Source organism: Perca flavescens, chromosome 3, assembly GCF_004354835.1.
Source record: "Perca flavescens isolate YP-PL-M2 chromosome 3, PFLA_1.0, whole genome shotgun sequence".
In the NCBI taxonomy this organism is placed as follows: Eukaryota; Metazoa; Chordata; class Actinopteri; order Perciformes; family Percidae; genus Perca; species Perca flavescens.
The window spans coordinates 18,619,512-18,645,332 of NC_041333.1; the positions used below are offsets into that span (position 1 = coordinate 18,619,512).

The following is a 25,821-nucleotide window of genomic DNA, read 5'->3' on the forward strand; positions in this document are numbered from 1 at the left end:
ATTTTGTTTTAACTATAGGTTGTAAGTCAATTTCAAACTTGTCTGTACATGGAAAGTTGTCTTTTTTTCCCCTATTTTGGATGTTATCAATTCTGTTTTCATTTGAATGTGTTAATGTTTATTCCTCCACTAAACAATACTTTGGAGTGCAAAAGTCATAGGTTTGTCCGTCCATTAATTATCACGGTTTGCAAATCAACGTCAGAGCCACCCATACTACACAATTTTAAAGTTCCAGTGTAAAGAAAATTCATATTTTCCGAACTTATTGTAAAACAAAGGGCATAGATCATCATCCATTCGACTGTGAGATGTGGTTGAAAGCTGCAAAAATGAGTTGAGACTTTTGTCACACAACAGTTTAAAGCTACTCTGTACCATAACTACCATTGTTATGAGAGCTAAGAAGAGGCTAGTGACAGATCGCCTCAAAGTACATCGTAAGCTGGTGCCAAATATTAATGCAGTAATTTGCCATTTCTTTCATATATTTAAAAAAGCTCATTAGTCATTGGACAACAACATTTGAGTGGGGTTTATGGCAAATCTATAGAGCAGGTTTTTGTGCAGAAATACAAGTAAAGTGAAGAGTTATATGAAGATGAAAAAGCGATACCTCTGTTGACAATCCTGTGCTAAAATGTCCAACATGGCATAGAATTTAACTTAAAGCATCTTCCTGCAAATCAATTGAAATGCCAAAAACCAAACTTGTGGTTTTCTTTACATTGATGCACTGGGTCATTAAAATCAGGTGGCTCTTATTTTGGGAATGCCATGCAATACATTTTCTGAAGGGATACACACTTATTCACTAAAGAATTTTTTTTGATTTCCAGTTACTTTGAGAAAAGATTAATTTCATCTTTTAACAAATGCAGCTGTCAGTAAATTTAAACCTGATCTGTATAGAGAGACAGTTTTGTATATTTTTCTTTATGTCTGTAAATGCGTGCGTATGAGTTTTGAAAGTTGGGCACGAGTCAGGGTCAGTGTTGGTGTGAAGTTTTTATATAAACTAGAATCGGCTGTATATAATGTTTGCCAGTTGTAAATGGGAAAATAAATGCAATTTATGTTAACCATGAATCTACACACACCACAATTAATAAATAACCTCTGATCACGACATGCTAACATGCACAAAAACTCATGAAGCACAATGAAATAAAACCTCTCACGTCTCTCTTGCTTTTGTGTAGCATTGTGCTATTTTTAATAATGAGCAACCGCTCAGTTGGTCAATATATAATATATATTGTGTATCTGCATGTTGAAGAATTTAATAGGATGCTTCTTTGAAGGAAACATAAAATTGAGGAAGCCCTAAATGGCCTCTAGATGGAGCTGTTTTTATTATGTGGCCTGGTACGTGTGTTGCCTGAAAGGCTCAGCTGAGGGCGATAAAAACCCATGGAAAGATTTGTTCTGTTTTCGTCTTCTTCTCTGACGCACACTGGAACTTGGTGACGTCGCAGGACAACAAAGATGGCAGGAATAGGAGGCAGCAACTACTGGGAAGGTAAGGGAGCAAAATTAGACATGATTTAAGAAAACTGAATGTGAAGCGACATCTAATACAGCATCCATAATGTCCGAAATTATTTTGCCAGTGTCACTTTCGGCGCGTTTGGCTCATATCTATGGTTTAAACATATAGCTAACGTTACGTGTCTCTACAACGACTGACGTTAGCTCCTAACAAGCTAGCGAACACTTTGTAAATCATCGTTATTCTTTAGGCTCTTAAATCTGTGTCGCCCCTCTAAAAGGTTTATCAACTAACGTTACACACATTAAAAGTCCGTTGTAACGTTTACAGATGTTACACCCATTTGATGGCAATTAGTAGAAAGTTGTTTCTTTATTTTTCCCTCGTTCAGGTCACTCCAAAGTAATAACGTTGCCATTGTTAGCTAAGTCTTAAAATATTAGCTAAGTGTTAAAATGTTGTCTGTGTGTGTGTGTGCCCCTGTTACAGATCTGCGAAAGCAGGCTAGACAGTTGGAGAATGAACTCGACCTGAAGTTGGTCTCCTTCAGTAAACTATGCACCAGCTACAGCAGCTCCAGGGATGGACGTCGAGGAGACACGTAAGATCCGTCTCACCTGCAAAGTTCACAACCGCCTAAACTAAGCAAAGGTCTCAGTCACACAGGCACGGGATGTTTAGAAGTAGTTGAGCAACTGTAGCTTAAATTGAGACTACAGTTAACTAACTAACGCAACTCCAGTATACACCCAGCAAGTCAAACTTCCTCTGACTACTGCTACAGTAGGTAAATCAAAGCAAGAACACATTTGACCTGATTGGGATTGATAGGTTGAGTTGTTTGGACATTTTAAAGACCAAATGATTAATCAAACAAAAGTCCGACAAAACTGATAATAAAAACAATTTTTAGTTGCATCTCTAAGTAATTTGAGTCCCTCTCATTTGTGTTAGTTTAGGGATGCATGCCTAATATCTAACTAATATGACAATCACAATCGCACAACAAAAATTATCCCAACATTTATTTTATAATCTCAAGGATCATGAAGGTGCAAAAGTGGTCTAAGTCATAGTGGTCCGAAGACCTTGATATGTGGGTGGAGGCTTGCCAGCAAAGTGTTTGCTGCAGGAAGGAAGTGTCTATGAACAATGCATTGAATCCATACCAACTCCAAGGGTGCAATAGTACAATATTCTAGCAGGGAGGCAGTGAAGAAGACGTCCCTATGGAGATTTTAATACTATACAGTCTGTTTGTAACGCTACCTTTTGTTTCTTTTGGTAATCAAGCCACTATTGAAGGATGAAACTTTGAGATCTTGCACACATTTTTCACATTTTGATTCTTGAAAGTAATTTGGCTAGAAACAGTCATCTGTACATAAACAATTCTTTGTTGCCAAGTGGTGCTGGTTTGTTGCCCCAAGTAACAATCATTGGACAATTCTACTGATGCATCTGTACATAGGACATTCACTAAACCACCACCAGCTAAGAAACCCATAACTACCCATGTAATTTAATCTAAAACATGTCAATCACACTTAAGATCTGTGTATGGAGGGAGTAGTGTTAGGTTTCCCAGAGGAATGCCCTAGGTTTTGCTTGCTTTAGTTGCTTTGGGAGTAATTTCTAATTCAACATTTATTTTCATTTGCAATTGCATTTTCATTTAATTTGCTAAAAATGTTTGAACCCAAGTGCACAAGACTCTTCACACAAACATTATTCCTTTTAATATTGTGCTAAACTTAACATTTCATTTAGTCAGTGTATCATTTAATTAGTGAAACAACTCAAATCAATATCAGTATGTTTTGAGAACCTTTCAAAAAAAAAAAGTGCTTTTCCTCCTCAAGGTCAGACACCACCCCGCTGCTAAACAACTCTACCCAAGACAGGATGTTTGACACCATGTCAGTGGAGATTGAACAGCTGCTGGCCAAAGTAAGTAAATTCTCATGGGATAGTGGCCCGTGAAAGGCCAGCAAAAAGACTGTAATAAGAACAGCACTGGATTTATGCCAAGCGTCTTGTCTTTCATCAAGGAAAGATCAGACTGCAGGCTCCACTTCTTCACATAGTTTGCATTAGACCCTAGAGGGCTTTAATCTGTCTGACTCAGTTCAACCCAAAATGTAAGGCACATCATTTCATTCATTATGGGGCTGTCCAAAGACCGTATCCCCGAACAACAAGAGATCATAACAAAAGAATATAATTGAACAGTACATTTTTAAAGTAATGACTCAAAGATGTAAGTCAAAAACAACAACTACATAATGATAGTAATATTATGCAATTCCGATCTCAAAAGCATACAATGCATTTATTCCTATGATGTGTTGTCATTTGGCTTTTTGGCATTACTAAAGACATCCCTTTGATAGAATTAAGTGTACATCCTCGAATTGACACATGTTGTACAGTACAGTATGTGTGTTAATATTGTGAAGGTCTTTACCTTATCTGCTGATTTTGTTTCCCTGATGTCTTTTACGTCCATCTGTCAATCCATCTATTTTCCATCTCTCTGTCAGCTGACTGCAGTGAATGACAAGATGGCAGAGTACACCAACACCCCGGGTACAGCTTCTCTTAATGCTGCGCTCATGCACACGCTCCAGAGACACAGAGACATCCTACAGGTTTGCCATCTCGTTCTTCCCAATAAGTTCTCCTTTATTCATCTTGCTCATCTATGTTCTATACTCTTTATGTATTCTATGTTACAGGTTTTGTTTTCTGTAAAACACTTTAGAAATGAACTTTACTAAATTCACTGCAAAACAAAACAATTTTCTGAAGCACTCAGTGTTTTCAGTTTGTCCTTTTTGGTGTTCACTGTTTGTTCTTCTTTACGCCCCTTCTTCATTTTCACATTGATTTGTTTTCTATGCAGGATTACACTCATGAATTTCACAAAACCAAAGGCAACTTCTTGGCCATCCGGGAAAGGGAAGACCTGCTCGGGTCAGTCAGGAAAGACATCGAGTAAGTACCCAGTCACATCACCTTTATGATTCATTTGTTCATGCATGTGCATGTGTTCACAGTTATGGGAATACGGACTCTGTAGTGTATTATTCACACTTGTAAAATACAATTTCAATGTACGTAACTATTGATAACTCATTAAATGTATTGACTGATGAAGGGGTACAGTAAATGGGTGGTCAGAGCCAACACACATATTGTTTTTGCTCACTGGAAACTGTTCATGGTATTGCACACAAAACAAATAATATTGTCATGTGATAAATTGCTTGTGTTTGATCTTAGTGGCTGTGGAGGAATAAAAACTGCCAAGCATTATTCACAGTGCTTCCATGTTGTAGAACTTAGAGGGATAGTTGAACCTTGACTTCCACTTGGCACACTCTTGAAAAATGCTGGCCATTACAACCTAAGCAGATTGATGGCCTCTTTAGCCTTGTATTGAGAAAGTGTGTCCTCTGCTCAAATTGCCGCAGTAGTGAGTGAGTGTATTGAAATGAGATGGAGGCTCCCCCAGACCATGACTCTTGTTTTTTTTTTTTGTAATAGCTTATTGATCTGTAAGACACAGCATTGAGCATACGGTGAGCACTGCAGGATTCCAATTGATCCCTTTCCATCCATCTAGTGTGCAGATACAGTAGTCTGCCTCATACATGTTCCACAGGCCTCACAGTCACTTTATATCATAACACTTTCTTATCAGCTCTCACATTAACCCATTTAAAGGTATGTCTAGTTCATAATAGGTTTTCAGTCCTTATACGACTAAATAATTAGATTTCTTCAATTCTCATTGTTTTTTGTTTTTTTACCGGTAAAATGTTTTATCAGTGTAATCGTAGACTAACTTGTTTACATTGGATTTGGGGGATGTATATAACAAGCTATCAGCAGTTGTACTTAATTTTTTCTATAGGGAATGCAGAAGTGCTTGGCTCGCAACTTAATGCAAGAGACTGCTGCTGCTGTTTGTATGATTTTTTTTTTATAGTAAAAAAGGTCCCATTATTAGAAAGGTTAAGGAATGATAATGGTGATGATGTCGTTAACGGAGTTGAGGAGGAACACACAACTTTTCCCCCTCAACAGATTTCTTTTTTTAAATTTAATTTATTTATAAGGACAATGTACATTAATCAACATTTATGTAAATGTCCCAGTGTTAGCCAGCCAGGCGAGATGTTTTGAGACCAGAGGAACAAGAAGCAGTAAGACATTACTACATTAACACATCAACAGTATCCACATTCAGTACATGTAGCCATGCAAGCAACAAAACACAGCCAAGCAACACTGAATATAGCCATTTTCTTGAAACATACAAATATACACATAAATGAACAAAGTATAATTGTTTGTTGTGATTGTACATTATTTTCTTATTTCACTTTAAGTTAACTTATTTTAAATCTGCTTGTATCAATGCACCACCAAGCCTTCATTATCTAGTGATAATTTGAAGTCACAATGCACGTTAGCAATTACATTTTAACTGTACTATCCCATGAGGTCAGCACTACATACAACAGACATGCAACAGTTCCCTCAATCTTCTCATTAAATCACACTACTAAGGAGTGCCACTGAGCCTACTAATGGGCTTACTGCTGATGAATCTAATGCATAGAAATGAGCCAGTCTCCTTGACCCATTGCTCAGCCTAACGATGACTAATGTTGCCCTGGGGCTGCTAATGAGGGAACTGTCTTGAGCATATAGGTAGGGGAATTACAGCTGCCGCTGTTGTGGTACTGTATAATAAGATGTCGAGTCATGCTTTACATGAGACGATTTCTTTTGAAGAGCAATTTGCCCTTTAGCTCCCTAGTGACCTTTGCTGGACAATGGAAAGTGATAAAGTAGGATTTGAGAATATACGAAAGCAGTCAATCCTGGACAGCTGGAAGGCTAGCTTATTATTTTTCAAGACTTGATCTGTTGAACTGCCTTGACTGTAATGCAGGTTGTGAGGAATAACTAAACTGTGAGCTAACTGGACATCACTAACACACTTTTCATCTGTTCTGAGCTGCGTACAGAGAAAATCAATGACCACAGTTTTACTCCGTTGCGTTGTTTGCAACGGTAAAACATTGCAGTGCGAAAAATAAAAACTTATTACTCTACATCACAGAAGCAGGGCCCAATATTTTATGACCTTGTGATTTTTATCAAACAATCTGAGATTGTTTTGTTCTCGGCTTGAGCAACCCAGTTTAGAACTTACATCATAACAACAGCATAATGTTAAATAAGTGTCAGTAGTCATAGTTTTAAATTTTTTTTAACGCAATATATTGCAGTTTAAGTTGTGTTTAGAAAGCAAGATGTTAAGGTCAGTTTTTTTGAAAATGTGTCTGCTTTCATGCCATTGATAGTCTTGTCTGTTTCTGCTGCAGTTGAGCCTTTTGTCCCTTTTGTCAGGTAGAGGGCAGTAGAGATCTTGGGCCATGAGTTGACCTGGCCAGGACGCTGTTAACTGTTTTATGTGTACTGAGGTTGTTTACACTGCGCACACACAAAAAAAAATCCATACTGATTAAAAATAAATAGTGCATTTATTTAATTTCATTTATGCAAGCACAATAAATGATCAGTATGACATATTGTCAAAAACTGTGTCAATATCTTTCTGCATGCTTGCAGACTCTGTCAGCAAAACAGATTCTTACATGCACGCACACACACAGCTGTATTCATAACAGTAGAATGGAGCAGACCTAACGCTACCTCTTCTCCTGCTTTGATTCTAAATGTCAGCAACAACAATGACAGCTTGCCTGTGATTTACATTGGTGCCCTTTTAAAAAGCCTTGCTGAAGTGATGAAGCTGGCTGTCAGTACAGGCAATTCTAGCCCCACAAAGGCATCAGCTCTGCTGCTGGGGCGGTCAGCTTGGACTGAAGGAAGCCACTGTGGAATGTGCTGTGTGTGCACACTGAATATAGTATTTCCATTCAGTGGCTTTGGATGGTGCACTGGGGAGGAATTAGGCACATTTGTTCTGGGTGGGGTAGGATGTTTATGGTATATGCATGTGCATTCTCTCATGCTTTACAGTTCCCCGTCCTCCCCTGCTCTTTATCTCGTTGCCCAATAGGAGGGTGGGGCTGTGTTAAATGACCAGAAACCTAGGAGAGCACTGGGAGTCAACTGTTCAGGGATGCTGATAACTAGAGCTGCATCAAGCAAAAGTGAATGGGTGTGATGTGTTTGTGACCCATCCATTATACTGCTTTGCTACCAGATATCTTAGTAATAGAGCAGCACACCACTTCACTTCTACTCCTTTTATTAACCTGAGATTGTATGGTTCTTTCAGTATGTGCATGGAATTAGTGGCCTCTTACATAGATCATTTATAAAATAGTGAAAGCATTGTATGCTGTTCTAGACTTCCACCCACTCTGAACCGTTGTCAAGAAGGAGGCCAGGCCAAGCGGCACCTTGGGCCTTTACCCACTGCCCAGTAGGTTGTTTTTTAGCTGTGATATGGCATGCAGAGCTGTGATTTTAGGCATTTACATTGCTGCTTTATAGCAGGGGAGAACCAGGCTGGCTTGCTTTATGGCCCTGCTTGGGAACAGGATGACCATCTCTGCCCTTCCATGTAGTGTTATTGCAATAAACTTATTGGCTCAACATACATGGTTATGCAGGTGACCAGAGAGAAGAAAAAAAATTATCTTTGCTCAGCTCCACTCAATATGGTAGATACCATTAACAGTCCTTTTTCTGATCTGCTCTAGTATAACCGTACTGGTGCTGTATTTGCTGTGTTAAGTTACTGCTAATGCAAACCAAATATGTCCGGCTGCTGCTTGCTTTACATAAAAAGCTTTCCATTGATGAACCACAAAAGGGCTTTTACTGTAAAGTAATACATGCAACAGTGCGATTGGCACCGACTGCTATTTGATTAAAAAAATTGGGTCTACACAGCAGTTACGCCAGTGCTTTTTGTCGGTGGATCGGTTTAAATTTGGCAATGAATAGGAAAACAATTAAAGCTGGGTAATATATCGATATTATATCGATATCGTGATATGATACCTTTACCCACTTAGTCATTATATCCACATTACTGATGATTATTTATCAAAAATCTCATCAGCACCAATAGTCAACACTACAGTATTGTTGCGGTATAGATATCGAGGTATTTGGTCAAAAATATTGTGATTTTTGATTTTCTCCATATTGCCCAGCCCTAAAAAGAATAAGTAGCTAGTTAGATAAAGAGCTGTAGGCCACATGTGTTTGCCATTTGTAAACAACGCCTTTTACGATGCCAATAGGTCCCTAATGTTCAGTGGGACGGGCGACTTATAATTAACGAACTATATTCTCAGGCGGAAGAATAAGAATATAGTACTTGGGCGGAGTGATATGCTCGCAGCAAGCCTGTCTGAGAATATAGTTCCCGGTTTGTTTACGGTTAGAAGATGGCTGTGTCTCATGTTGTGTTGTTTTTTGTACACGCTGTGACTATACAAATCACAACATGTAAATAGGAACATGTTGGCCTTATTTTGTCCCTTTTGTCACAATTCGGAGCAGTAGGCTAGTTGGAACCAGTTACCTGCAGGATCTGTGCTGGGCTAAGCTAATGCTGGAGCTGTCAGACAGCGTTACAGCACGCACGGAGATGAGAAGGGTATGTATCGACTTGTCTTACTCTGGGGGTTACGGTGAATAAGCTAAATTCCCAATAAGTCGGCGTGTTCTTTTAAAAGAGTGACAGATAGTCGTCTCACTTTTCAAAAAAAAAAAAGGAGCAAACCATTTTCATCCTGTTGTCTTTTGACTGTATGAGGAAAAGAAAAGGTTGTGGTGGTGATGATAAACTAAATGGGTTGCCACTCAGATAGCCCTTTCTCTGAGCGACTGATTCTGACGCCCTCTGATCTGAACAGACAAGAATCATTAGTGTCAGACATACTGCAAAAGCTACAGCTGAAGGTCAGGCTTAAGTCTGTCAACTGTCAGTTCATTGTCAGCTTGGTCTGTTAGGGCTCTAAGAGGTGTCCTAGGTTTGGTTGTGAGGTCTGGATCATTTTTGACTCGGATGACATAACTTTACAATGACACTCGCTGTTTTCGAATGTTGTGTCACATTACGCAAATGGCAAATATTGTTGACCTTATTCCAAGTGACAGTGTTGTGTTTACTAGTGTATCTGCATTCCCTTTTCAGGACGTACAAGAGTGGCTCCGGGGTCAACAACCGAAGAACAGAGCTGTTTCTAAAGGAGCATGAGCATCTGAGAAAGTAAGTTCCCATCACCTTTCTTTGCCGAATTTGAAGTAATCAAGAATCCAACTTTTTAATTCACTCAGCAGAGTTTCTAAGGATATTTATTTGTTAGTTTTAGTATATCACTCCCAGCAGTTGAAAGTATAATATAGCTGCCATTTTTCGTGAGCTGAACAGCCTTTTCTGGCGAACAATAGCTTCAGCTTCCCAGAAATCAAAGTCGGGATAACTCATCTTGAGGGTTCAGCACAGCCATTTGGAATAACACCGGAAATCATTGCTGTTACTGATGCTTGCTTTGTTAAGCTGTGGCACTCCTTGGCACTTCATCTCTTGATGCTTTTACTCTCTAACAGATTGGAAGCCACTTTTTCATGATGTCGCATTCATTAATCTAGAGTCTCTTGTATACTTCAGGATAGAGAAAATGTAAATCGTATTTGAGTGCTTTCCTGGCTAGTGCAGACAAAAAAATGTTGTGCTTTACTTAATGCCCTGTTGAAGAAAATATAGGCAGAGACAGGTTTAGATTTACTTTACTTTCTTGTCTTGCTACGTGATGCTGAGTAAGCTTATCCAACACGTTTTCTGCTATATAATTTAGCATCTTAAAGCTGTAAAACGTTATACTTATACGCTTACTTTTTATACTGACACAGTAGGTCAAAGCATAATTTGCCAGTAACCTTATTAGTGTCCTATTATTATTTGGCTGACACTCCAGAACTGCATGAGGTAGCAAATTTTGTGAAATCTGTATGTGTGTGAGGAGTGTAAAAGTTACCCTCCCTGTGTGAAAAGTAAAATTGGAAGTCAGCAGGACACACACACACACACACACACACACACACACATTCAAACAAAAACCTAAATATAACACAGAAGAGCTCTTAATATTGCCCAGGCTTGAGGATCCCATCTGATAATTTAAACATAGCAAATATAAAGCAGTGTGAGTGATAGTCTGTGTGGCTAAATGTTTGTTTTCTCTTTCAACCTCTTAAGGAATAATGTCTCAATTATTCCACATGAAAGACCTCTTAATTCATTTAACAGGTTGTACCTGCTATGAGGCATGGCTAATTTTTATTTTTCAATTTATGAAATAAAAAGGGGTTTATAGAGTGAACTCAACAACATGAACACCTTTCAAATGCAATGCAGTAATAAGAAAACAAATAAGATAATTCAATGACATGGCGGTTTTTGAAAACAAGATTTTTCTTGAACATTAATGTGGTTTTGCATTGTTCTACAAACCCTACCGCCAAATTTCCACTACTGTATGTGCAAGGAAACACTGATCTGCATTTAAATTACCAACATTTATTTAACCCAGGTAAATACCACTTTAGTTCACTTGTGTTCCTATAACAGCTGCCATGCTTTGTGGCAGTGACATAACAAGGGATCTGTAGTGTACGGTGATAACAATCTGACCATGCAGAAATCTGTGTATTTGGCCATTGCTGATGGATGGATGCAATCCAAAAGGTATTACATGGGATTCATTTTTGGGGGATTTGATCTCAACATTATTTTAACTCAAAGTTCCGTGAGGAATTGCTAGTTAATTATTGGCTGACAAATCTTGTCGTAGCATAACAGTTACACTTCCAACACTGCAAGTCTATCACTGTGTTGGTGCCGTTACCAGGATTCACCAATTCAACCTTTTTCTTGTCATCGGCCATTCAGTGTACACATTTTACAGTAAATTTGAGAAAAAGAGAACACTGGTCGCATCAGTACTCTGCATTGACAGATACCCTAAGTTGAGATTCAGGACTGCAAGTAAAGAGTTTCCAAGAGAGTGATGTATCTGCAGAATGCTACCACTTCTAGATTAGGTGAATGTATTTATGAAGTTCAATTACAGAAGCGTAAGCAGTGCTCCACAGGGGTTTTCAAGAGTCACATAGACACTCCAACATGACTTAATATGACCCTACGAGAAAAGACCCAAGTGAACGCCTTAATGGATTCATGTACTGAAGCATAGAGAGTTATTATTCCTGTCCTGTCACTGAGGGAGTGGCCCTGAAAAAACAGTCATACGGTTACTTGTATCTGCTGTGTACCTTGTATTTTGCCTCGAGAGAAGAAAGGAAGATAAGACCCTCTCTCCCTCTTTCCAAATTGAATACTGATGATGAAATAATCTCAGCAACGCAGCCACCTGCATTCCCAGCTGTCGAGCCCTTGTGCCAATCCAGCACAGTTGATCAGGATATCCATAATGAAATTATCTTATTAAACCACAACCCATGTTGTAGGGCTTCCCCAGACCATTGACAAAGATGGGAGGGGAAGGCGGAGATTGGATGAGGATCGAGTTACGCTCGATTGATCCTATTAGAGCCATAAAACCGGAAAGAGGGCCTTAAGAGAAAGGGACTAAAATGTGTTAGTGGCCAGAGAAATGGTCAGAATTATCACTAGAGGAAAGGCATAGATATTCAATAAAGATGAGAGATTAGAATTCTTTCTTCTTTTTCTATGCTTCTTGACATAGTCTAAGATGCTCTCTTTTCATAAAAGACAGTTTTATGAATAACGAGGTGTCCGTTATGTGAACTTGTGTGATCAGTTTGTATCTGGAAAGATATTTAAAAAAAAATGTAATAGTTATTATATAATATATAATAAATATAATATATTTACCAGAGACAAGTAAGCCACTATGAGGATTCAAATGTTCTGTCTCTACAATGTTTTTATGGTAGATGATGTAATGTATGATCAATATAAATGGAGAAAAGTGTGTGCGTCTGAGTCTATAATATATTGGCAAGTGATGGTACCACCATTGCCAAACTGATCAGTTAAGACTACTCTATCAATTCCCAAAGAAAATAAAAGTCCCTTCCAGTTAATCTACACATTTCTGCTGTGGGTGGAGTGCTTACCAGCCTGCATTCATTCTCAACAGAACCTAATAAGACAGATATGCCCAGATGAATTAAGATAACCTCCTCTTTAGTTTTGGCTGCTAGTGATGATCCTTGTATAGGTCCTCATCAGTCAGACCTGTCCATACACCATGTTTGAAAAGCTGTCGTTGCAGGAGACAGTGGTAAATAAGAGTGACACTTTAGGTGCTTTCAGACAGAGCGGCTGCTGTCCGTCAAGGTTGGCAGCGGCAGCAAGGTGAGGGAGAGCTCTCGTTAACGCACACACCTACTTGGTGCTGCATTCAGTGGTTTAACTTTTTCAAATTGCAGCCGCAGCTTGCTGTGTGACCAACCATTGCTACAACAGAAACTGCAATATGGTGAGATAATACTAGGTGAATAGCAGCAGCCTGTGCGTGTACACGCTGGTAGGATCTGTGGTGTTTGTAGTGTTGGCCAAAACTTTAACTTTATGCTGTTAAGTTATTAGCGCAACTATAAGTGCTTTTGATATTTCTGTCGTTTTCGTGGAGTTCGCCTTATCACTGTCTTTTTCTCCATCCTTTTTCCATCTGTTTTTCCATTTTCTCTCCGTGGATTTTTATTGGGATGATTAGCACAGATGCCTGGCTGAATACACTCTCCGGACGGCAGCTAGCAGCTAACGGCTAACAGCTATCTGGCTGTACACACTCACCGGAGGGCAGCTAGCAGCTAACAGCTACTACCGCACTATTGTTTTTTTTAGGGGGGAATACACTTCAAGACATGACATGACCTGTCCTCTGGAGGACATAGCCACACCACCACCGCTCCGTGGATTGTTTTTGGGATGATTATCACAGAAGCCTGTATGAATACACTCACCAAACGGCAGCTAGCAGCTAACGGCTAGCAGGGCAAGCTAGCTACTGGCAGGATCGAGACAGGGACCAGGGTAGGTGAATTTAAACAATGTCTGAGTTGAAAACGCATTTTGTTGACACGTAAGGGCCCTGTTCTTGTGGCACAGACATATTAATTGCATTTTGTGTCTGTTAAGAGGCACAAAGGCACCCTAAAACTTGCCCCGAGCATTGCCGTAGCTCAGGGGACGCTTGTAGTACGTAGCTGCAGCTTCTCAGTGTTACCTGCACTGATTCGGGTCGGGGTTTTTTCTATCGAAAGTACTCGCGTAGCTATAGCGATCAAGATTAACGTAAAAATTGGCCGGAATTCTCCTTTAACTAAAACTTCTTTCTCTGCATTGAGTTGACAACACTCTCAAATATAGACACACAAACAGAACAAATAATAAAAGTCTCAGATCCACTGTGATTGCAAAATTCTAGCTTAATTATTGTGACATGACAGCATGACATGACAGCTATTAATATCTAAAGTACCCGAACGTCATGTCGCCTATTCATGTTTTTTTTCTCGAAGTTGGCAGTAACATGTCATACGTTTTTCATTAAATATATAGGACTTTAAGAATTTAATCCTTACCGTTTTCTCCGAGGAACAGCTCCTTCCTTGGGCACTGGGTGAGGTCTGCTCACTCTGCTGGTAATTGACTGTAGGGGCAGCGTGCGTCGAACACGTGTTCCATAACAACAACAACACCAGGCTGCCCGCAGATGCGCTTGCCTATTAATCGGCTTGATATTGGCCGATGCCGATTATGTAAAAAATGCCAAAAAAATCGGCCGATTAATCGGTCGACCTCTAGTAAAGACATTATAAAGATTAAGATTGTGTACTATTTATTGCCACTTAGTTGCAAAATAATACGCCTTTTCTTTATTGATTCCAGTGGGTTTCAAGTGTTTTGCTGGTATGCGCTGATTGTCTCTTTGTGATTGGTGGTGTATTTGCCCAAAGGCCTCTCATTTGAACAATGTTCTCTCTCGGAGTAGCAAAATGTTCTACATCACCACAGCCTTTTCACTGCTCCAGTCTAATCACAATGTGTAAGGCCAGGCCCTACCAGCTGAGCTGTCGACATTAGAAAGTAGGAATAGTTAGCTGTTATTACTGACAACACATAGCCATTTAATCCAACAGGCAAATATTAAAATTACATAAGCAATATATTCATGCAGGTTTTCAGATTTGTTTTCCTGCTACTTTTTGAAACACATAATGGCAGGCATATAACCATTTTCAAAGGTGTGCTGAGTATGTAGCTCTGAGCTTTGATTTGCGAGCACTTTTCCTCTTTGCTAATGCAGTTTGCTTCCTGCAACTGTTGCCAAGATTTGCTAGACTGTTTCCTAAGCAAAGTAATTAATGTTTCAGTTCACCTGGCTGATTGTATTAGTTGCCTTATATTGCTCTAAAAGCCAACCTGACAGAGAATTACTCTCAGTCTGCCCACTATGATGTTTTTTCTTTCATAATTTATGACTGGTGTCATGTGTCTTTCTATTTCAGACTTACAGCCTTTGTTAGGGCACTGGTAGATATTATGTGCCTAATAATCAAATTAGCTTAATGGGTTTGTAAGATTTTGTAAGACTCTACAGCGCTTTGCATCACAACTGACCATCCTTGCAGTATTATTTGCTGCTCCCACAATGCATTTGTGCAAACTTGCCTGCCATCCTTCATTCTGAATTATGTGGCAGTTATCATCCCATGTAAATTATTCCATTTCAGTGTGACAAAGATAACTGATATATTACAAACTACTGCCAAGTAGCAGTTTGGTGCTTGTGTGCGAAGCTCTGATCCAAGAACAGAAGGCTGTCCAGCCCAGACTGTGACTGTGCAGCAGTGTCCCTTGCAGTGTCCAATCTCATCGGCGACACTCTTGGGATTACAGCAATTAAACCCAACAAGTAAACATTTACTGGTTGAGGTCATTCCTGTATGGCCCGCCAGCAGAGAGAAGGACCCTAAAATTAGAGGTCATTAGCAGGACCAATCTCAAAGTGATTACACCAATTTATAACCCCAGGGTACCCGCGGGGTCTTAAAAGCATTGAAAAAGTCTTAAATTTGATAATCTCAAATTAAGGCCTTAAAAGCCTTGAATTTTACCCACACAATGGTCTGTCCTCAGAGATCAGTTGGTACACACCGGACCACATAAGTGACCTGTACAAGGTCACGTTTGTGGCCCACACTCAAATTTAGTTAGAGCCCCTTGATGGTAATGCTTGCGTTTTGTAGTTTTGTATCAATTTTGGTCTGCCTGAATGAGCTTTGCAGTGCTCCTTCTGTAATCATGAATCTTTTGAGATTATTAGGTCTTCCTTGAATTCATCATTTTTGATAAATCCAATCTTTAAAACTCCTTTAAGGGCTGCCCAACATCTGTTAGATGAAAAAACTGTTAGCTCAGCACATACTGTACTTGCCAGCAATGCATGCGCACATGCAGAGCCACATGGCATGTTTCCCCCTCATTTAAAAAGAAAACAGCTGCAAGGCAGAGATAACCTGACTCGCCAGATTGTTGTTACACATCTGAGAAGCCGTCATTGGAAACTGTTTGGAAAAGATGTTGCAATTATTTAATTTAAAAAAAACTGTGAAAACACCTTAAACTGTGAAATTTCCCGTAATACTTTTTTTTTTCTCATTCAGAACAAAATAAGTGTGACAAAATAAGTTTACTTGCAAAACGTAATGTGCGTGTGTTGTGGTGGTTAGGAGCCGAAATTGTAATCGTGAATACAATTTGATTAATTGCAAAGCCCTAGCATACACGAAGAACAGATGTACAGGATCAGGATCAATTTAAGACCATGAACTGATTGTAACATTTAAGATAGACCTTTTTCACTGAAGATATTGTAATATGTCACAGTAGGAAAAGCACATGTGTTAATAAGGAAACAAATGAGGACTGAGGTTTGTTTTGCTGCTTCCGTTTCAGGGTCCTGGTATTGTGCATGCTGGTAAAATAATTCCCCTAGGGAGTGTGATCATCCAAAGCTGACATTGAATCATGGCTTGTGCTGTTTTTAAGCACAAGCACTCTGATTGAGCATCAAACCAATTACTTGGGTTTAGGCATGAGATTAAACAGAATAAACGAGATGGTCAAGTTAAGGTATCAAGAGAATATTTTCGTAAAGAGAGACCTTCCCACTCTTTCTGCAACTTTGGTTGAATCCATAAGGACGCTAAGAGCCTAACGCAAACCACATATGGAGCTGGACAATGGGGATGTGGAGTTGTTGAATGGATTTTCAACTATGAAATTCAATCCCTTCAGTTTTGTTTGTTTGGTTTACTTTAGTTCTCTGAAACATTATCCAAATTGATTCCAATTAGGGAAATTAACCGCTGAGAGCATTGTTGTTTATCAGCAACCCGAGACACGAAACCGGTGTTACAGCATAAGAGATTTGTGTTTGTGTGTGCGCACCTTTCAATATTCTCTGTAGGACACTCTTTGATGTAGTTACTGTATGCTGAAGCTCCAGGATCTCTAAGGTAAAATCCTCTCTGGGTCTACTTAGTCCAGACTCCATGTCGTTGAGGGAGTCATCCATGAGGAGAAGATGAACAAAATTAATTGCTTAACAGCCACACTATTTTGTGCAGAGGTTAAACATAAATTCACTAACTATAGCGGTTATTCTAAGCAATTTTACTTGGGATTTAAATTTCATTTGCCAAAGCATTATTAACATCTGGCGGTGCTTTTTAAATTGTCTACACAACAGTTTTTACAAATAAGACTTTCTGTTAAGTTACTTGTGTCAAGCAAAGGACATTGATAAAACAGAAACAAGTAGCACATGCACACAGAGACGTGAAGACAGTGATGTTAGGAAGATTCAAATTACATTAGGCTGTGTTCTTCCAGACTGGTCAGATAGTCACTGTGTGGGAGTTGATGAGATTGATGCAGAGAGAAGAAAAGGAAATCCAGTCCCAAACAACATACAATTAGATTCAGTTCATTGTCCAGCTCAGTGTCACCAAGTACAAGATCGGAATTCAGTTTTGATCACTGCCAATCTGAAACTGATGTCGAAAACTGCCCCCACTTAAAGGTGCTCTAGGTAGGATTGTGAAGATCCAGGACTTAGCCAAAAAATTTGAACATCGACAACTTCTCAGTCCCTCCCCCCCCTTTCCGCTAAAGCCCAAAACGGTCTCCTAAGCCCCTCCCCCCACAAGGGAGAATAAATGCGTGTGCATAAGCAGGGATTGACACGCAGTTAGACACCCCCCATCCCCGGCCCTGATTGGTGCACCTGAACAGGGAGTGTTGGATTTTTGCAAATCGCACCACAGGCTGTAGGTGGTGCCAGAGGAGCTAGATTTCTTTTTTTTTATTACCTGCTTCATATAGTTCTACTCGGACATAGGGTCACTTTCAGCAAATATGACAGAACGTTAGTTTTATAAGTCTTACCTACTGCATCTTTAATTTGTTTATAACATTCCATGTTTTGCTACCCTGCCTCATGTCAATACCTAATGGCTGTCTATCTTTTCTTCCCACTCCCCTATCTTACACTTTGTCTATAGTTCGGACCGACTGATGGATGACACAATAAGGTAAGACCTGCTTTCTGTCCTCCACATATGGAAAGACATTTTGAATGCACATTTTGAAGTATTGTATTAGAAAAACTAAATGGAAACAGAAAAATTTGATAAAACCTCTTCAATTGCACAAAATTTTTTTTTTGTCTCACTCAAGAAGGTTATTGCCTTTGTCGAAAGAGTTAATTCGCTAAATGCGATATGGAAAGCCTTTGATACGCTGAAGTAGGGCTGGGCAATATATCGATATTATATCGCCAATGAGGCTGGATATTGTCTTACATTTTGGATATCGTAATATTGTGATATGACACAAGTGTTGTCTGTTTATGGTTTTGAAGGCTGCATTTCAGAACAGGGATTTATTAGCTGTTTTGCCTTTACCCACTTAGTCATTGTATCCACATTATTGGTGATTATTTATCCAAAGTCATTGTGTTAATATTTTGTGAAGCACCAATAGTCAAACCTACAATATCGCCGCAATATCGACATCGATGTATTTGGTCAAGAATATTGTGATATTTGATTTTCTCCATAACGCCCCCACTCCACGCTGAAGCCTAGTTTATTGCGTCCAAACCAGTTGATGGAAACGCACCTAATTTGCATTTATTTTTTTGCAACATTTCAAAAGTTCACTTCAAATTTTTGACAATTGAATGGAAACACAGCTGCTAACAGTGCAGGAAACCAAATGTTGTTGCTCAGATGTTTCTTACTGTAGTGCTCCTTATATAGCTGACTTCTTCCCCAAAGATTTTATATATGTATATTGTTATGAACCTTGATTTTATTTTAATAATAAACTTTTCAATGCAGTTGTTTGTACTGATGATTAAACTGGGGGGGGGAGTTTCATGCACATCAAAGCCTTGAAAGTGCTCCAACTGCTGGTCACATCATATTGTGTGTGCATGAAATGAACAAGGCTGTCACGTGCCCAGAATAAGTCCTCCTACCTCCCTGATTTATAGTTACCATCCATCTCTCACTAGTCCCTGCTCCTTTCCTTTCCTGCAGACCTGCACAAATGACATATGTTGTTTAGGATTTACCCTCCCTCCTTCCAGGAGTTGTCTCTCATCATTTCCAGTCCTTGCATCTCATAAACTATGCTTACCCATGGATTGGCTTGGATAGCGATTGCTGGATTTTGTCTCTGAAATGGTGGATGAAGCTGTGTATTTCTCCCCATGTGTTTCCTTCCTTTCCAAAATTTTCCCCATAGTTATTTTTTTTACAGCCCTTGTTTAAGCTGCTGCCCACATTCTTTTTAACAAACCTATACCATTGCATTTCCTCATCCTAATCCTCCAAAGGTTATTGTGGGAATTGTTAAATATAACTGAAATAAACTCAAGGGAACAAAATAAAGAGCATTACAGTTGTTGAGGTTGGATGTTTTGTAAATGGGTACAGATGTGCAGAAGTGAACACACCAGTTTTGTTTAGTTCACTTTTCAAGTTGTTTTTCCAGATTATAATTTACATTACATTACAGATGGGGTCACATCTGATATCATCTGATGAATAACATGGTCTAATCCATATATTTCTCTATCTGCATTTTGAATGTTATAACAGTTAAAGGTTTTCTTTGGACTTGCTTCCTGTTTTTGCTTTGTTAGGTGATATGAAAATGAAAAGCACCCTGTCAACTTTTCATGTTACCATTACTGTGGTAACCTCTTTGACAACTTGGACCCTGATTTCCATTTCCCTGTGGTGCATATCAGAACAAAAAACAACCTTGAAGAAAATGCTGAGGTGTGCTTTTATACAGAAGTTAGAGGTTACTTGGGTGGAGTTTTGTTTTAACTGAATGGGGCCACGGTCTCAGGATAGAGGGGAGATAGTAAAGTCTTCTGAGGCAGATTTGTGATTTGAGGTTAAATAATTAAAATTGACTTTAACTTGACAGGTTAATCAACAACTTGAGACCCCTTGTGCGTGTGGGGGTGGGTGTATCTGTATGTGTGTTGTGTGTTGCTGGAGTCAGCAAAGTGTTTCTCCCTGACTGAGGCAAACTTGATCCCCAAAACACTGCTCGAGGCCAAGACTGCGGACTGTAAGGAGATGCTATGAACACACTCACTCACTCACTCACTCACTCACTCACTCACACACACACACACACACACACACACACACACTACGCTTGCTGCTCCACAGCTTTGCCAGCCAAGACTAAACAACTGTGGTGATTTCATTTACCTTGTTTTGACCTGCCTCCTATTGGGCTCTGTCACTCTGGGATGGGAGGAGTTTGTCCCCTGTGGCCAGTGCTTACTTGTTGTCACCCTTCTGTTCAACAGTTACATAATGCCATTGTCCCACCTGTATTTTGAGCATATTAACACTAACTTAAGGCAGTATTTTACCTTTGTCAGGTGGTTTTGAGGAGTTGATTTCTTTTACTCAAATACTCCCACTGTGAAGGGCTCAAACAAGGGCACGCTAGCTGCTATTGATTTTTGTGTGTAACAGATGCCACGGAGGGCAAATATAGAGCCTGAAACGTTTTCTGCCAGCTACGCTTTCCTGCACTGAAAGTTACTGAGGCCAAAGTTATAGAGCAAGTTAGAGAGCTAAAATATCACAGCAATTCTATACCTTCCTTCTACAAGCCAAGGTGGCTCACACACATCCCGTAGGCACCCACGTAAAGCTGAAGTAGAACGTGATAGGATGACTTATATTTTAGCGCAGAATGATTCCCTTCCTTGTAGCATGGACGTGCCTTCAGACGTGTAGTCCTTAAATACCCGTTTGTAATCGTTAAACAGGAGAATATTAACATTTGCAAACTATGTTTCACAGGCCCATGTTCTTCTATATATTATAATGTGTGCATGAATGTTTATTAGATTGTAGTCAAATGGGTGACAACACCTTTAACTTCTTTCAGTAGGCTAAATATCTGATTAAACACTTAGTTTGGATTCATTTGATTGACAGGTGTGAACTTGCTGGAGTGAGTTTTAACTATATAAAAGTTATTAAATATACAACAAAGTGCAATATAATATAAAAATATGCAATATAAGCAAAATGTCTTTTCTTGGATCACACGTTTTCCTGCACCAAAAGCTTAAAACCTTGACTTAACCTAGATTTTGCTTTTGAATATGTTGCAGTTGTAGGGACTGAATTTAGATGAGGACGTCTTCTTTATTGTATTCGCAAAATATATTTTCGATGGTTCTGTTGTCCTCCTTGACAGCCTGTAGCTTTAAACTGCACCACCTGTTCTCTTTGAAACTGGATGCTCATTTCTCAAAGGTACTTTACAGTACTAATGAGTGCAACCACATGCAGCATATTGTCACTTCTCAACTAATTTCTCTCTCTTGTCTCTTTAGTATTGCCATGGCGACCAAGGAGAACATGACCTCCCAACGGGGCTTTCTGAAATCCATACAGAGCAGGGTCAACACGCTGGCCAGTATCCTTTATGCTTATAAGTGCATGGTTGTGTGTTTAGGGAAAGGAAAACAAAAAATTCAGGAGGCAGGTGATAAAAATATATATATAATGCAGTAAGGCTCTCAGGCATTCTGTATTGCTTTCAAATATTTATTTTATCCCTGCTGAGTCAACACACATGTAGGTTTGATTTAGTCCTCTTTTGTTTCTTTTGTTTGGGGAAGTAACCTCTTTAAATGTGCATGTGGCACCTTTCCATATTAGTGATACTTTAATTTATTTTTAATAAATTTATAAACCCTTGCACTGGACAAGATTTCGGCTGATGTTCAAAACCTTCTACACATTCAAAACAATTATTAGGGGTTGGGTCATTTCCCCAAATTATCCTTTTGATTTTGTAGAGTAAAATAATGCAATATAATAGCAAATAATGCAGCAAGGTCTGTGTAAAGAGCTACAGTAGGTAGAGAAGGGGACTTTCACCTATCCACATTGTTAGTTTATGTCAGCACTCCGCTTTACAATGACAACATTAATCAAGTCTTCAAAGCAACCCAGATTTAAATTAATATTCATTAACAGAAATTGCTCTCTTCACCATTAGGAATTGCCCAATCAGAGACCTTCTGTTTGTCAGACTGACCTCATAAAGTGGCATATGTATGACACGCCAATTTGTATGCCATTTTGGCGTGTTATGAAGACGCATAATCGCTTTTTTAACGTGTTTATCATCCCCGTTCGGCCGCCATTGACCTACTTTACGTGTGAATTTTCGCCGTAGCGAGTAGTATCAAGGGATGCAAGTCTGCGGAGGGAAATTGGGCGATGCCACGTGGTGGGTTGTATACAGCGTAGACATACACGTGGATAGCTCAAAATGCGTACAGATAACACACTATTTGGCTTTAGGAAAGTGGCGTGTATGTTTACGCAAAGTCATGATGCCATGTGTGTAGAGTGGTCCTGAGATCTGATTTGTCACACTTGTGTAGGTTTTTGCATGGCATCGACTGTGAAAATAGTTTGCTCCATGCTAAGATGTTTTGAGTCAGTTGGAACTTTATAAAAGCTCTTTAGTAAAGTGGTTGTAGATCATAAAAAGCAAAATAAAGATAAAGCATTTTTTCTCTTTTATTTCTTACTGGGTTAAAAATTAGGCAGTTTAAATATTTGTGATCTTCCCTAACTTTTGACTCTCCTAGATCGTTTCCCAACCATCAACAATCTCATCCAGCGAATCAACCTGCGGAAGAGAAGGGACTCTCTCATCCTCGGCACAGTGATCGGAGTCTGCACCATTCTCCTCCTGCTCTATGCTTTTCACTGAGAGCCAGCCCTGGTGAAATCTTTAAAGGAACAGGATTTATCTGTATCTTTGTAACACGGGAACCCCAGGTGACTGAGCTCAGTGATTGGAGGACCCTGGAGGCTCTGAGCAGAAGGACATTCAGTTGGTCCAGTTCTTGGAAGAGAACAGATTTGGCCAACATGAACTACTGAACTTGTATTTAGCAGTGGGACAGATGGAGGGCTGCCAACAAGTAAATGGAGACCAAAAGTAAAAAATAAGACTAGATTTTAATCAATTATATTGATAACTCACTTGGTGAAAAGTGTGGAGAGACCTATGAGAATGTGTGATGCATAATTCTTTTTCACAGGTGGAAGGAGTTTTAGTTGGATGGTCCTTTTTAATTGATAAGAGATACTTTATTGATCCCCAGGGGGAAAATTACATGTCTGAGAAGATGAAGTGGGATGGATAGTTAATTGTGGGCTGTAAAATGTGAATTAATAAATTTATTAATATCAGTATGTACAAAAACGTGTGTGACACTACTAGCTACTGAACATTTAAAACATTACCATTACATACCAGGATGCCTCAGCAAGGCTCGTTCTTCTGTATTTTGAGAGAGAGAGAGTGACCCTGGCTGCCCTAATCTACTAGGCCACCAAGGTACTTTTTTGCTCCCTGATTAAACATCTAGAGCTGAATTAATCAATGTGACAAATCAACAGAACATGAATTGGCAACCATTTCGACAATTTATTAATTGTTAAAGTAATTTTCCAATCCGCCTCTAAAATCAAATACAGTTTAGTGAACATATTTAGGTTTTGGGACTGCTGGTTAGACAAAACAAACAAAATTGTGACATGTTTCACTTTTTTTTTTATGTTTTTTGGCACAGTTGATTAATTGATTGATCAACAAAAATGTAAGTTTATAAAAAGTGTAAGGTAAAAGGCAGCTGCACACATTTTCTTTGTGTTTCTTAAAGTTTGGTTACTTATCCAAGAGGTTTCAACAGACTGTTGAGGTCACATGAAGTAATGGCAGCCGTGACCGAATTATCAGATTCATGTGAAATAAGCATTTTGGATGAAGTCTTTTTAAGGAGTGAAATGTCTTCAACACCAAACCAGCTAGTTCGGTTGCCTTTTAAGTGCACCAAGAAAAGTGGGAACGTACTGCTTTGATGATCGGCTGTTGAAGGAGTTAACCCTTCTGCACGTAGAGTGTGCCTGACAGAGTCCATGAACCTCTATTTGATTTCACTCCACCTGAAACACAAAGTGACGTGCGTTTGAAGGTGGGAACCAACGCATTCATCTGATTGCAGGCTGGGTTTGACCCATTAGATTAAAGTCTCACTTTGTTGCTGGGGGTGTAGGAAAGGCAGCTGTGTGAGAAACATCAATGTGTTTTTGTCTCACAGCTTTAGGCTCACTTCAACGGACTGAAGAGGATACATTTGGTGTCTTGTCCTCATTCCCTCTGTTTGAGGTCTTTCGCAGAAAGAACGACTGATGGTTAAGAAAACAGTAGCCAGACAGGCATTGCCATCTTCCCCTGAATAGTCCTTTAGGAGGGACGCCCTGTGCTGAAGTCTTAATTTGGTCCAGGCATGTGTTCGCTTCGTCAGTAAGACTGCAGAGGTGCTGATGCATTGAGCTCCTGAATATTAATTAAAGAACAGACTATTTGTCTATGAAACCCAGAAAAAGCCCTTACCTTCAATGGTGGAAGAAAAGGATGCATGTGTTTTTTTTTTTTTTTTATATTATTTTTGGTTTTAGGATGGTGGTGTTGTAAGGATTTCATTAGGCAGCTGCTCTGCAGAGTGTGTAGGTGTGGGGAGCTGGCTTCAAAATGTGTCATGAATTGTTCATTTTCCTTTTTTTCCAGAGCGATCCATAACCCACAGTTGTGACGGCCATGATAAATGGTGTTTGTGTGCCCTGAGGCGAATTGTGTATCAGGACCTGCTGTATATACAGGGTTTAAATATAACAAAAGCAACAGCTGTACAACACAGTGCAATCCAATACAGCAGAGTAGAACCAATCTCTCCGATTAATTCTCAATAAAAAGAACATTAAATACACATAAGTACTACATTTTCAATTGTAGTCTTGGATTCTATTACGCTGTACAGGTTTAGCTATTGTGTCCACCCCCTGCATGTACGTGAGGTAAGTGAAAGACATTGTGCTTACATGATTTGATGTTTCTACCTCTTTTCTGGACCGTTACCATTTGTCATCATCGCTGACATTCTCCATTTTGTTTTTACTATGAGGCATTTCTTCTTAAGCAACTGGTGGAACAGTTGGTCCATCATTTTGGTCCAGACTCAAATGTCTCAGCACGTATTGGATGGATGACGTTTTGTGCAAACATTAATTCAGTCTCCTGAGGGTGAAACCTACTGACTTTGGTGATTCCTGCCTTTACCTCTAGTGCCAATGGGGTTGGCCTTTTTGTGTTTTAATGAAAACTTAGTTTTTTGATTAAATACACTTACAGTCGGCCTCAATTGTACTTTGTATTTTGTAATAATTACTAAATGTTAAACTAAGATGGTGAACATTATACCTCTAAACCTCAACATGTTAGCATGCTGATCTTGGCATTTATTATAAAGCACTGCTGTGCCTAAATACAGCCTCACAGAGCCGCTGCATGGCAGTAAATTTGTCTTGTTAAGTCTTCTAAACTCACTTCTGGCTGTCGACACACAACTCCTTATCAACGGTATCATTGAAAAGAAAAAACTTGGACCATGCATGGTAACATTTATTCCAGACATGCAAAAATGTACACCACAGAGAGGAAAACTGGCACATACAGTATACTGGAAAAGAAACCATAATGCATCGGAACAAAACGAAGGTTTGAACTGTTTTACTGACAGAGCAGAGCTTATAGGCTAGACAGTTGGCTCTTAAACACCAGTTTC

At 39.3% G+C, this 25,821-nt stretch overlaps 1 protein-coding gene across 1 annotated transcript; it reads left to right on the plus strand.

Annotated features, from left to right (window-relative positions):
• Window positions 1-1,402: 1,402 nt before the first annotated feature.
• gosr1 (golgi SNAP receptor complex member 1) lies at window positions 1,403-25,392 on the plus strand. Its single transcript, XM_028572810.1, has 9 exons — window positions 1,403-1,522; window positions 1,982-2,093; window positions 3,355-3,442; window positions 4,036-4,143; window positions 4,398-4,489; window positions 9,693-9,767; window positions 18,122-18,151; window positions 21,505-21,587; window positions 22,777-25,392. Exons 1-9 carry the CDS (start codon window positions 1,489-1,491, stop codon window positions 22,899-22,901), a joined length of 747 nt encoding a protein of 248 aa, XP_028428611.1. The 5' UTR covers window positions 1,403-1,488; the 3' UTR covers window positions 22,902-25,392.
• The last annotated feature ends 429 nt before the right edge of the window (window positions 25,393-25,821 follow it).

What these genes read in the sequence shown, in the direction of transcription:
- gosr1 (XM_028572810.1), top strand. Translation starts at nt 1,489, where the DNA reads ATGGCAGGAATAGGAGGCAGCAACTACTGGGAAG. An exon ending in TTGAACAGCTGCTGGCCAAA is followed by an intron (nt 3,443 to 4,035) that starts GTAAGTAAATTC and finishes TCTCTCTGTCAG; the next exon opens with CTGACTGCAGTGAATGACAA. An exon ending in TCAGTCAGGAAAGACATCGA is followed by an intron (nt 4,490 to 9,692) that starts GTAAGTACCCAG and finishes TTCCCTTTTCAG; the next exon opens with GACGTACAAGAGTGGCTCCG.